We start from the raw sequence: 13,848 nt of genomic DNA on the forward strand, positions 1-13,848 counted from the left end.
TACTCCAGTATTTTCCATGTGGCCTCCTGCAGGATGGCTTGGATTTCCTTCCAAGAGCACAAAGGTGGTAGCTGCCAAGCCTTTTAAAGCCCAGGCCTGGGACATGGTCACTCTCCTAAATTCTGGTGGTCAAGACAGTGCTGGAGCCAGCCCATACCAAGAGCAGGGAAGAGACTGCATGTCCTTGTTCAGAAGCCAGGTTCACTTGAGTGACAGCAGGTCTGGTTGGTAGCCATGCTTGAAGCCAGAGCATCATTAGTGACCATTTAGAGCTGAGTTTGTGAAAGGCCATTTCTGTCCAGACCAGGGCTGACAGGGCACAGAGAGGACCCTAGATGGAGGACTTTCTAGGTACTTTTATTTATAACTAGGTGGGTTTTGAGTGGCAGCAGGATTTTGAGGATAAGTTTAATGTTGACTCATTTCCTATAGCTGGGGCTGATGAAGTTGTTTTTAATCTGTTTTGATTTCAGACACTGTCTTTGGATAAATGCAGTGGCAATGGAAGTGGAGACGTCCACCAGGGCTTCCAGTCACTTCTCACCGAAGTGAACAAGACTGGCACACAGTACTTGCTCAGAACAGCCAACAGGCTCTTTGGGGAAAAGACTTGTGATCTTCTAGCAGTAAGTGTCACGCGGTACTCGGAGACAGTAGGCTGAGGAGTCACCTTACTCCCCTGCCCACTAATGCAGCTATGTGTTTGTTTGCATGCTTTGAAACTCTGTGAGTATATTCCTATTGTACAGAATGTCTAAATAAGAGCTATCCTCTAATTCTGTTCCTTCCACAAATAGGAGCTTCCGTAAGTGAGGGTGATGTTTGTGTTCTTGCACATACAGAAATGTAGTCAGTGAGAATTTCCCGTGTCTAGTGCCATTATGTGTATTATTTTTCAATGAGTTTCTTTTATTTCTTGAATATCACAAAACTCTGCCTCATTATTAATATTGCTATTGTTAGTGTGAGAGATGGAACCTATTGTTTTACACATTTAAGCTCCAGTTCTACCACTGACCCACACCCTAAGCACTATTCAGTACTTATTATCCATCATAGGAAAATCCAGAGTAGAAATGTATGGTAACATAGGAAACCACTTCTATGTGGGTAGCATTTAGCTTGTCCCCAGTGTGGGCCATTACAGACAGAGTTATTGAATGTGGATTCATGCCCATGTGCATGCATCACTGTCAGATGCATTTGTAAAAACAAAGTAGAGCCTTAAGATTGTAGTCTGTATTGTTCTATTGCACTCCCAAATTGCCAGAGATATCAGCAGAGTTTTTATTTCTATCCTTGTCAGGAGCTATGTACCATCTTAATCTTTTACATTTTGAGACTGAAAACTTTTTGTTTATTTGTTTTTGTTTTATTTTGAACAACATTCCTAAATCCAAAAAAAAAAAAAAAAATCTGAAACCTGAAGACTTCTGCATCTAAATTACATCTGCCCCTGAGCATTTTGGGTAAAAGTTATTCAACTAATATGTGAATTGTTCATTTATATACTCTGTGGACATTGTTGTGTTAGGCTATCTCCTTTTTATTACTTTATAAAAGATTTCCTTTTTGAGATGTTTTTGTTGATGTCTTACTCTTTTATTGTGATTTTCTACCCTATTTCAGATCTCCACTGCTTTAAAATGATGTGATATAAAAGAGTGTGGTAGAGTGTCGGGTCAGATAGCAATAAGTTCTGTGCACTAGTTTGTTTGTTTATTGCATATTATTTTACTTTTTTGCATCTCTAGAGGCTTTTATGTTATTATCATTTTTAGGCTTTTTTTTATGTGAAGAAAAACAAAACTTTCAGCAAACAAATGACTAGCTTACCTATTCTCTTTTTTGGTGACTTTTTGAAGGAAAGCATTGATAATTTAATTGTTTTTTTCATATGGATCTCAACTAGATTTAGTAATATTTTGAGTTACTTCTTATTAATTTATCATTAAAGATTCCAAATTCTAAGTCTGGCAAGGTGGTGCATGCCTTTGATCCCAGAGGCAAGCAGATCTCTGAATTTGAGGTTAGCCTGGTCTACTGAGTGGGTTTAGGACAGGCTGGGCTACACAGAGAAACCCTGTCTTGAACATCTTCCCCCCTGCACCCCGAAAAAAATTCAAATCCTAATTGCCATATGCAATTAGATTCTTCCTTTAGATTCATTAGTTGTTGCTTAAAAAATAGTAGCTTAAACTGACAGTGCACAGTGTATTTCAAAATTGTACAATCATTCACAGGTATAACAAGGTGTCAGTATGTGAGCAGCCTCTCTTCTCTTTCTTTCTTTCTTTCTTTCTTTCTTTCTTTCTTTCTTTCTTTCTTTCTTTCTTTCTTACTTTCTTTCTGTTGCTTGGCTTTTTTGGAGACATATTTCTTGTACCCTAGAGTATCTTCAAATATAGCTATGGATTACTCTTAACACCTAACCCTCTTGCCTCTACCTCCTCAATGCTGGGATTACATCTCTTCACCTCTGCGTTTATGTGATGCCAGGTTTGAATCCAGGATTTTATGCAGAATAGATAAAGACTGTACAAACTGAGCCATGGCCCAACCCCCTAGACTGTTCTTAGGTTGAGAAATTTTAAAGGGTTTCAGATGTAGAACATTGAAATTGGCAGAGCACAAACTGTAAGGATTAGATGAACTGATGTATGAATTTCACCTTTGCACTGTACTGAGAAGTCAGGGATGGCATGTAAAGCATTTGTCAGGAAAAGCATCTATTAAAGGGCTGATAAGTGGCTTATCAGTCAAGAGGCCTGGCTTCTCTCCCTTCTTTTCAGCTTGGGTTCCATTTCTAGCACCCACACGACAGCTCACAGCCATCTGTAAGTACAGTTCCAAGGAGTTTGAAGCTATTTTCCGGCTTTCACAAACAGAGGCACACACATGGTACACTGTTATACATGTAGGCATAGTTGTCATTCACATAAAAATATGTAATAATAAATAAAATAGACTGTTCATATTTCACATTGACCCTCTGAAGTATAGCCATTGCTGTCTCCTCATTTATAGGGTTTGAGGAGGTGTAGAGAGACCAGCTGTGCTACGGTCATTCAGCTGATACTCAGACTGTCCTGTTGAAATCCTGTGTCATAACTCTCTTTTCTTCAGGGACTAGAGAGTTTGCTCATTTGCTAAATAAAATTCCTGGTATAAAAGCAAAAAAGACCCAAGTTTAGATCCCCCGCACCCACATAAAAACCCAGCATGAAGTTTCATGACTGTAAGTTTAGTACTAGGAATTAAACAGACAGGTGGATTCCTGGAGTGCACTGGACAGCCTACTCAGTTTAATTGATGAGCTCCATATTCAGTGAGAGGCTGTCTCAAAGAATAAGTACAGAGCTCTTGAGAAAAATATTCATTTTCTAGCCTTCACATAGACTTCACTTATACCCGTGCACACATGTGTGCATACCTACATGAAATGTACATTTGCCAGACACATAAATATATAAATGAAAATGCAAATAGTTCTCTCAAATAAGAATTAAATATGTAGCTATGAGATGAGCTGTTTAATAGAAATATTGAGAAACTATTCTATACACACTTGTAAAAGTAATTTTTGGGCTTTTCTATAATATTCTAGTTCCCAAGTATCAACACAGAGACCCTTATATTTATTAACAAGCATTAAGTACTATAACTGGGCAGATACTTATCTATTTCAGTCCTCTATGGATGTCTTCTTCCTGGCCACATGCCCATTACTGGCCATCTTAGCCTTGCCCTGATGTCACCTTCTGCATCAGTGCCCTTATGATGACTCCCCTGGCAACCTGCTCATGGTGAATGCTCATGGTCAAATTTTCTAATGATCCATTTTCTTTCCCTACCAGAGGCTGTCTCACTGGGATTGCTAGTCCTGCCTCCTCTCTGGCCCAACTTTGTGCTTGATTAGGATTTTATTAACCAATCAGAGATGATGGAAAACAATTTTTACACATCACTGAGACAGGAGATGCTCCAATGATTATGACAGTGCAAATGTGCTGAGATCTCTGGGCACAGAAATAAGTATCTGGATGCACAGTACACAAACTATTCCCAAATATACAGTGTTAACTTGATTTTAGCCCACTTATGTTGTATTGAGTTTTCTGTTGTAACATGGCAGAATGTGGGTGGTCATCAATGTCATTGTCACTTCATAGACTATACCAACAAATGACTTGACTTTTATGTGTCCAGTGGTGCTGGTGATCAGTTCCCTGTAAGGTCCTGTGTGTGACAAGCAGGTCCTTCACTATTGCACTGCACTACTCCATGCCAGCCTGGCTGTGTTTTCGAGAATTGTTCACCCCTGTCCTGAGCTGCCTGACACAGTGACTATGAACACATAGCTCTTCAAATTCCATATCATGAAGTAAAATAAATTAAAATGATATACTCATTTTCATAGCTTCTATGACCACATCCCTGGTGTTCTGTGACTGTAGGGGACACTATTTTGAATGATGCAAATTTGTGTTCTTTTGGCATAGAAATTTGTGGTAGAAAGTCCAGGCCATACACAGCACAGAGGTGTCATAGCTCTTGTGGGGTTAACCCTCACTTTGCCAATGTGATCATCTCTTAGAGTAACAGCAGTATGATACCGCATCTGAGGCTGCTCCCAGTAACCTCTGTGAGCTTTAGCTACTACCTCAAGGATCCAGCTGTTCATCATGCTTTTTAGTGATTCTCATACCAACCAGCATCTTACGTCATTCATAAACCAAGGATAATGTTGGAAAGCTAGGAACAGTAAGGGAGGATTTTATATTCTTTCCACATTTTTGTTTTCATTAAATTTTAATGATTAACTTCATTAAACTTTGATCATCTGCTTTTGGGCATTGGGAAGGAAGCAGTTGGTACTAATCACTTTCGTGGTTGTGTAATTATGTTGCTCTGTCTCAGTCTTTTAAGGATTCCTGCCGCAAGTTCTACGAAGCAGAGATGGAAGAGCTGGACTTTCAGGGCGCTACAGAGCAGTCCCGACAGCACATCAACACCTGGGTAGCCAAAAAGACAGAAGGTGAACACAGAGTTACTCTGTTTTGATTGTTTTTAGTGCTGAGATTTGACTGCAGGGCCCTGAGCAGGTTGAGTAGGATCTCCTCTGCCACTGAGCTACACCCCATTCCTCTTAAGCAGTTAGCATACTTTAAAAAAATACAATCATTTGTTTGTTTGTTTGTTGTGAGTTTGTGTGTGTCTGTGCACACCTGCAGTCAGGACAACACACAAGAGTTGGTTTTCTCTTTCTACCACTGGGTCCTAGGGATTCTATTTAGTTCTTCAGGTTTGGTAGCAAACATCTTTACTTGACAGACCATTCCTCTGTCTCTAGTCTTTTTGTTTTTGTTTTTTTGAGACAGAGTCCAACATGTAGTCTTTACTGTCCTGGCACTCACTCTGTAGACCAGGCTGTCCAGGAACTCAGGGGTCTGTCTCTGCCTCCTGAGTGCTGGCATTAAAGGTGTGTGCTACCACACCCAGCCCATAAATCAGAACTCTTAAGCTTTACCCATCACAACTCCTTTTTGTCTGAGAAATTCTTATATGTCTTTGTATAATATACAAGACAGGTCTACATTATAGTCTACAGACATGTGCTTTAAGACAACTCATTGGTATACCTATAGATATTATAATTAACACCACTCAACCCAAAGACATAATAAATTTAAAGCTTTTAAAAAATCTTCATATGTGCTTACGCCTGTATAAATTTATGTGCATCCTGTGCCTTCAGGAGCTTGAGAGTCCAGAGAGTGGCAGATCCCTGGAACTGAAGTTATAGGCAGTTGTGAGCCACCTAATGTGGGTGCTATATGAATTTTTAAGCATTCAGTCATCTCTTCATCTTCCCAAAGATGTAATAACTTGATACTTACTTGCTGAGAGTAAGAGTACGAGAGTACAGAAAGTCTGTTTTTCACAATGAAGCCATTCTGTCTATAAAAGCAGAAAAATTTGTATATAGTCACAGATGCTGCATTTCTAACATGACGGTTTTGAATATGAGCTGGTATGTTTGACTCAGTGTTTGTTGGTATTATATTTCATAGCACAGTACAATGGCATGCAGTACAAAATGTTCCTGTGTGTCAGGGCCAAGGTCACAATGAAGTGATGTGAAGCAAGATGGAGCCACTGCCATAAGCACCTTGGGTTCATGCATTTGAATTTGAATGAAGCTCTGGTTATTGTGTGTTCAGAATGCTTTGACTGTTGGCAGTTTTCTCAGTAACTACACATCAGGCAGTATGATCACAATTTGCAATTAGAAGGGCTTTTTTCTAAATAGAAACAAACCTTACAAAGCTGTCTCTAAAATACTGTCAGTGTCTGACACTTTGCCTAGCTCTTTCCTGTTCTTTTTTATTTTTACTTTTTAAAGATAGAGGCTCACTATGTATTGCTGGCTGACTTTGTTGTGTAGACTGGGTTGGTTTCAAACTCACAGAGATGGGCCTGGCCCTGGCTCTAGCCCTGGCCATTACTCTGGCTCTGGCTCTGGCTCAGGCTCTGGTATTAAATGGTGTGTCACTACATCTGTTTTCCCCCAGCTTTTAACAGTGTGTCTGTGATGTCTCCCAATATTTGATACATGACCAACCTGCTGTTTCTCCCATCCTTGGTCCATCCCTCCCTTCTTTCTTCCCTCCTAATATCCCCCCCGCTCTTTCTTATTTTTCTCTTTGTTTTCAAAGGTTGTTACAAAGAAAGCAAAATGCTTTTTCCCTGCAGTTCTTCCCTCTCTGGGTGAATGCTCCCATTCTGCAGCTTTGTAGCATGGCTGTAGATGCTGGCCCATTCTGTAGCTGTGTGGCATGGTTGCAGATGCTGGCCCATTCTACAGCTGTGTAGCATGGCTGCAGATGCTGGCCCATTCTGCAGCTGTGTAGCATGGCTGTAGATGCTGGCCCATTCTGTAGCTGTGTGGCATGGTTGCAGATGCTGGCCCATTCTGCAGCTGTGTAGCATGGCTGCAGATGCTGGCCCATTCTGCAGCTGTGTAGCATGGCTGCAGATGCTGGCCCATTCTGTAGCTGTGTGGCATGGTTGCAGATGCCAGGCTGAGCCCCCGTTAACCTGTGCCTATAGGCTGCTTTATACTTTTATAACTGCTATTCTACTTCCAATTTATTTTTAAGCTGATATGTAAATACGTATATTGACAAGGTCCTCTGTGATTTTCAATGTGTGTTCTCTAATGTTCAGATCAAGATAAATATATCTATTGCTTCAAATATTTTAAAATGGATTTTATAACCAGAATATTTGAAAACAGCCTAAAGTTTCTTTCTTCAAGTTGTAGTTAACAATTGTCTCTTTCCAGCTCAAGTGTATTTAAATTGCAACTCATACATTTTATGTGTTTATTTGAACAATGAAGTTTTTCTTACCAGAACCTTATCAGCTTATTTTTTTCTTCTCTGTAACACTTTTAAAGAGTGTGACTTTGGTGCTGGAGAGATACTTCAGCACTTAAGAACACAAATTTTTCTTGTAGAGGAGCTGAATTGTTTTCCAACACTCACACTAAGTTCCTATAATTTCAGTTGCAGGGGATCTAACACCTGGGGCCTCTGTGGATATGAAACACATGTGGACACACTCTTTCACAAATATACATGCATAAACATAATTAAAAATAGATCTTAAAAAACAAAAAAGTTGTCTTCTTCTTGTTGATGTCAGGGTTGTTGCTTTAAAGCTAAATGTTTCTTTATATTGAGAGAAGTGACATCTCTCAGGCAAGCTTCTGACCAGAGCATCAGGTGGCACCATTTCCCCATCAGCCCTTGGCACGTATCAGCCACCTCTGTTAGCTAATTGTGTCTTGTCTTGGTCACTGTCCTGTTGCTGTGAAGAGACACCACGATCAAGGCAAGTGTTATAAAAGAAAGAATCAGATTGGGAGCTTGCTTACAGTTTTAGAAGGGTCATTTCTCCATCATCATGGCAGGAAGCCAACAGTGGTGCTGGGGCAGCAGCCAAGAGCTTTACATCCTAATCCACAAGCAGCAGGAAGAGAGAAGTGGGGGTGAGGGTGGGGGTGCTGTGGGGTTTTGAAATCTTAAAGACCACTCCCAACAGCATGTCTTCTCCTTCAAGGCTATAACTTCCAATCTTTCTACACAGTTTACCCGAGGCTGAGCATGTGACTATACGAGCCTGTGGGCCCATTCTCATCCACACCACAAGTCTTTAATTAGTTTTCTCTTTTAAATTCATTCTTTCAGATAAAATCAAAGAGCTGCTGTCTCCGGGTACAGTGGATTCTGACACATTGCTAATCCTTGTGAATGCCATCTACTTCAAAGGAAACTGGGAGAAGCCATTTAACAAAGAGGGCACCAGGGAGATGCCATTCAAAGTCAGCAAGGTAACCACAGTGCAGTAACTAAGGAGACTGCTGGGCCAGGTCCCCTGTTCATTTGGCCTCTCAAACATAAAGAGGTTCTTCATGTAGCCTGTGCCTCTCATGCAGGACCCTCTCTCAGCCTCGGAGCCTTTCTCGTCCCTTTTTTCTGTCACATGTTGGCAATGATGGCTGTAGGCTACATGGTATGAGGCCTGGCCCTGCTGTCACTGGCAGATGTTGAGGCCAATTCTGATGGCAGAGCTCTGCAGGGTACTTGGAATGGTCTTTCATAGAAGTTAGAAAATAAGAAAATCTAGACTCCAGGTGTGGTTTATGAGGCTCCTTGTAGCCCAGAATGCAGCCCATTCCTTGTGCACAGTCCGTTCTTTTCAGTGTGTCGTCCCAGAAGTTCTGTCTTGTGTCTTCTGCCTCTTTCAAGAGGATCACACCTCGTGTTGGTTGCCACAAAACAATATAGAGGGAAAATAACCTTTCTCAGCCTGTTGGAAAAGCAGCTGAGGGCAGACAGCTGTGTAATGAATGAGTGCCTGAGTGCCTCAGGCCTTCGAGGAGAAGCCCAAGGTGTGGGGTTCCCATACTCCTGGACATCCTGATGCTGGGTCAAGGGGAGTTGGGAACAGAATGGACCTGCAGGCTGAGGACAAGCCTGGGGCCCCGGGGTGGTGGTGAGTGTGGGTTGGGGAACTCTGGGTTAGCTCATCAGTGATTGTCCTTAGCTTAGCGATAGTTATCTGGGAGTGCAGAGGAGCCTTCTGTGGGAGACTTCGGCTGTGTATCTGTAGATGAAGGCTGTCTCCATGCTCCTCATGGTGGTTCTTGATGAAAGACACAGTCCATGTTTATCCATACCATTTATTGACGTGGTGGAAAATGGGTGCATACCACCTTTTCAGGGTAGACCAGAGATTAAATACTTTTTTTTTTTTAAAGGAAGGACTGTCTGGGAAGGGAAGCTTATTGGCTAAATCCTCAGGGCCTCTAGATACCTCATTAATATGGAGAACTCTGTTCTGATCGACATGACCGTAGGTCAAGTTGTGATGTGTCCCAGGCCAGGAATCTGGTAGGGAACAGGGAACTTCCTACTGTCTCAGGTGGGTGCTGGGTGCTGGGGACTCTGAACCTGCTCAAACTTTCCAAGTTTCCTGTCACGGTCCACTGTCCCACACAGGAGGGCAGGAAATGGGTGAAGCTTGGAGCTGCCTGCATGGAGTGATGTTCTTGGGAACTGGCTCTCCTTTCCTGCTATGCCACCTTTAGCATGTGGTCTTTGTCCTCATGCTCACAGCAGGGCTTCGACCCTGATGTAGTCTACAGGGAAGGACATAGGACTAAGCAAGAAAGCAAGAAGGCTCTTTTTTTTTTTTTTTTTTTAGATCTTTCCCATATTTTGCATAAGTGGAACTACTTACTGTGGCTCCTGTTAGGTGCAGAGCATAGAGACATTGTCTTGTTTCCTTGTCTCTACACTAGGACCCAGACCGCTCTCTGGCTACAGCAGCTGCTGATGGTAATCCATATCTGTGGCCGTGTCTCCAAAGACACAAGATTTTCTGCTTTGTGGATTTTTATTTAAAATATGAACAGAATTCCTGCCCATTAGTTTGCCACTATAGCCTTCAGATCACTACTTCAGATCACTTGAGATCCTACTGACTAGTGTGTCAGCCCTCATGAAGCTCTGTTTTTCTGGGGAGAGAAATGTGAGATAAGCATAGGTAAGAACACAGTGGTTGGCTCCAGAGACACACAGAGGCAATGGCAGGATGCTGTGATTGAGTGCAGAGGCAGTGAGAGGCACTGAAGAAACCTTCACTGTAAGACTGCAAAAGAGCAGACACCAGAACATACAAAGCATGTTCCAGGTTCTTCAGACTAGTGTGTTGGGAGAAAGAAACAATCTGGTTAACCACAATACTACAAACAACCCTATGACCAAAGAAGAGAGTGAAGTAGAATAAGAAGCAGGGCGGGCTGCTATTCTGGGATGCATTAAGGATTTTAATTAGCCTTTGTTCCTGGTAGAGTGGTACCACAAAATGATATCCTACCACAGCAGGGTGGTCTGACTTGCCTTGTGCTACAATCTATGGCTGCTGTGCTGAGGTTAGTGACAAGGATGTCATCACACTATCCCAGAGCTGTGCTGATGGAAGTCTCTTTAAAAAGAAAAGTCAGGTTTGGGTTATAATTCAGAGATACAGACAGTACAGTTTTGTAATGAGTCAAATCGTTGATTTGGAAAGACTGGAGTCAAGGACATGAAATGGGTTTGGCAACTGGAAGGAGGACATTGCTGTCAACCAGAATGAGTGAGACTTGTAGGTAAAGCAGCTATAAAAAAGAATATCAAAGTGCAGGAGTCAAATAGACTATAAAATAATTATTCCATTGTTCAAGGAGAAGTTCAGGCTACAATGGTGAATTTGAGAATTATGTTCAAAGTCATGAGAATAAATGAGATCCCAATAGAACAGAATTGTTGGCTCAGGACATCACAGGTGTTTGGCCACTGGGTCAGTCAGTTTGCTGTCATTAAAATGTGGAGATACCCAATTTAATAATAGAAAGGATTTATTTGACTCAGCATTAGGGGTTTAAATCTATGATGCGATGGATCCATTGGTTTGGGCCCTGTTGTGAGGGTACTGGGATGGAATACTGGTAACAGGCTTTGAAGGAAAATGATTCATTCCAAGACCAGGAAGTGAAAGACAGGAAAAAGCCTAGGATTCCTCAGTTCTGTTCCAGGGCACATCTCAATGATATAAATTCCTCCCACTAAGCCCCACCTGTTAGAGTTTCCACCACTATGTCATGCATGATGGCAAACACCTTTAATACCAACATTCAGGAGGCAGAGAAAGGTAGCTCTCTGCATCAAAGGCCAGCCTGGTCTCTGTAGCAAGTTCTAGATCAACTAGGGCTACAGAGTCAGACTCCATCTCAAACAAACAAGATTCTAGCTCCTCCCAAACTTGCACATTGAGGACGAAGCTGTGAAAAATGGGCCTTAGGAGTCATGTAAGGTCTCAGCCTGTGTGTGAGAGGCTGATGAAGTATTCTAGAAGTCAATTCAAGAATGTGCTCTCAAGGCGGGAGAGACGGCTCAGCAGTTAAAACACATGTTGTTCTTGAAGAGGACTGGAGTCAAAAATCTAATACCCACTGGTGTCTCATAACCATTCATAACTCCGGTTCCAGGGGATTTGATACCCTCTTCTGAAATATAAATGCCCATAGTCATGTGGTACATATAGATACATGCATGTCAAACACTCATACATATAAAATACAATTTTAAAAAGCAAGTATTCCTAGTTTCAGTGCCTGGCTCCTTTGGTTGAATTTGCCCAATGTGTCACTTGTGTCTCCTTTCAACTTAATATTTATCCTTTACAGGATGAGGAGAAACCCGTGCAAATGATGTTTAAGAAGTCTACCTTTAAGATGACCTATATTGGAGAGATATTCACTAAGATCCTGTTGCTTCCCTATGCTGGCAATGAGCTGAACATGATCATCATGCTTCCAGATGAACACGTTGAGCTCAAAACGGTAAGGATCACGGGGCCTTGATGGAGCTGCAATGGAGAAAGAGTTGGGTTTCTGCTGGGGCAGCTCTCCCAGGCTCCCACGATCATGTTTTTCACCTTTCATTCTTGTGTGGCTGTAGTGGAACCCAGGTGCTAGAGCATGATTAGTAAACACTCACCACTGAGCTGCTCCCTATCCCCTCCCAGCTACCAAAATAAGTTACAGCCACACTTCCCTGGCCACTGTAGAGCATCCCTGTTGTTTCAGTTACCTGCTGTGACAGCATTTTCCTAATGTCTTCACCTCTCTTCTAGGTGGAAAAGGAAATAACTTTTGAGAAATTTATAGACTGGACAAGCGTGGACAAGATGGATGAAGAAGAGGTAGAAGTATTTCTCCCAAAGTTTAAACTGGAGGAGAACTATGACATGAAGGATGTCCTCAGCAAGTTGGGCATGACTGATGCCTTTGATGGGGGCAGGGCAGACTTTTCTGGAATGTCTTCCAAGCAAGGCTTGTTTCTGTCTAAGGTTGTACATAAGGCCTTTGTGGAGGTCAATGAGGAGGGCACAGAGGCTGCAGCTGCTACAGCTGCCATCATGATGATGAGGTGCATGAGGTTCACCCCCCGCTTCTGTGCCGACCGCCCCTTCCTTTTCTTCATTCAGCATGTTAAGACCAATGGGATTCTGTTCTGTGGCCGGTTCTCCTCTCCTTGAGGAAAGGGTGTTCCTGTCAGTCTTTTACCCACTCTCCACCATTTGCCTGTGACCCAAGTGACCTTATCCATAAGTGCAGTGACAGTTATGAAATAAAGGGCTTTATGACACCCCACCTTTAGAACTGATTGTCTGTCTGCCTCACAGGAGGGCTTTTTCTAGTATCTGGATTTGCATTTCTGTGGGTTTGTTGTACTGCTGGCCACAGAGCTCATCTCTGCTGCAGGACCCTGTGGGTGCCAACACAGGCAGCCATGTGTGCTTCTGTCTTTTTCCTTGGTAGCATCAGGATCTCTTGCCACTTTAAGTGAAAAAAAGCCAGCAAGTTGAAGCTTCAAGGAATGGACAGCAGGGAAAGCTCCTTTTCCCTTTATCTCTGTTTCCCCGTCACATGGTATAACACATAAACCTCTTTAGATATTTACCGACTACTTTCTCCCAGGGGTTGGAAACACGAGGTCAGTCACTGACAGAAGCCATCTAGGAAAGGCTATGACAAGGAAGTGGGTTTTCTGGAGATGACTCACTGTTTTGCATGGCTGCAATGGGTGTGCTCTGGAGAGACACAGCCCCAGAAACTTTGTTTCAGGATTGCTTCTCACTGCTCATATGTCTTTCCTGCCACTATTCCATAGCCCAATAATTCCTGGGCATCAGCCTGCTCTATTGGGCAAATTCCCTGCAGATCAACATGAAAATGAACTTTCATGAATTAATGATGTTTATATGAATTAATGACTATAGAAGTCAAATAATTTTCGGAAGAAAGTTTAGGGAGTTGGTTTTAGTTGTTTTTCCAGAAAGATGTAATAAAGTTAGAATCAAGAATAGAATGTGCCCTTTCCTCATAGAATAGAAAGTAAGGAATACAATGAGCCTTCATAAATTGCACTAAGAAGAAAAATAGGCTTGGAACAAATTTGCGTTCAAGGAAAAATATTTATTCTACATCAGGTCTAAGGATAAAGCCACAGACATGCACTATGATAAAGCAAGGCCATGGGAAACCTTTGCTTTGAACTCACAATGAGCTTATAGAATGAAAACACTGCTTTGAACTCTCGACATCATCCTTCTCTTCCCTTTTGTATAAACTTTTATCTATGAGGTAATTTTATAAAGAACTTTTTTCTAAAGATATAAAAAGGTTGAGAGAAAAATAAAGTGTGGCTCTTGGGACTCTGTTGCATCCAC

The 13,848-nt window shown here is 42.0% G+C and overlaps 1 protein-coding gene across 8 annotated transcripts in view; it reads left to right on the top strand.

The window, feature by feature from the left end:
* The window catches only part of LOC117713708 (serpin B6), an 80,378-nt gene extending 67,609 nt beyond the window's left edge, over window positions 1-12,769 (top strand). For all 8 annotated transcript variants that reach the window (XM_034510167.2, XM_034510166.2, XM_034510163.2 and 5 more), the window contains 5 exons: window positions 474-626; window positions 4,921-5,038; window positions 8,256-8,398; window positions 11,801-11,956; window positions 12,250-12,769. In XM_034510167.2, the coding sequence (XP_034366058.1) occupies window positions 474-626; window positions 4,921-5,038; window positions 8,256-8,398; window positions 11,801-11,956; window positions 12,250-12,654 (975 nt within the window). In that variant the 3' untranslated portion in view covers window positions 12,655-12,769. The remainder of the gene's footprint in view (window positions 1-473; window positions 627-4,920; window positions 5,039-8,255; window positions 8,399-11,800; window positions 11,957-12,249) is intronic.
* Window positions 12,770-13,848: the final 1,079 nt, after the last annotated feature.

The sequence above is a fragment of the Arvicanthis niloticus genome, chromosome 8 (genome assembly GCF_011762505.2).
Source record: "Arvicanthis niloticus isolate mArvNil1 chromosome 8, mArvNil1.pat.X, whole genome shotgun sequence".
NCBI classification, from domain to species: domain Eukaryota; kingdom Metazoa; phylum Chordata; class Mammalia; order Rodentia; family Muridae; genus Arvicanthis; species Arvicanthis niloticus.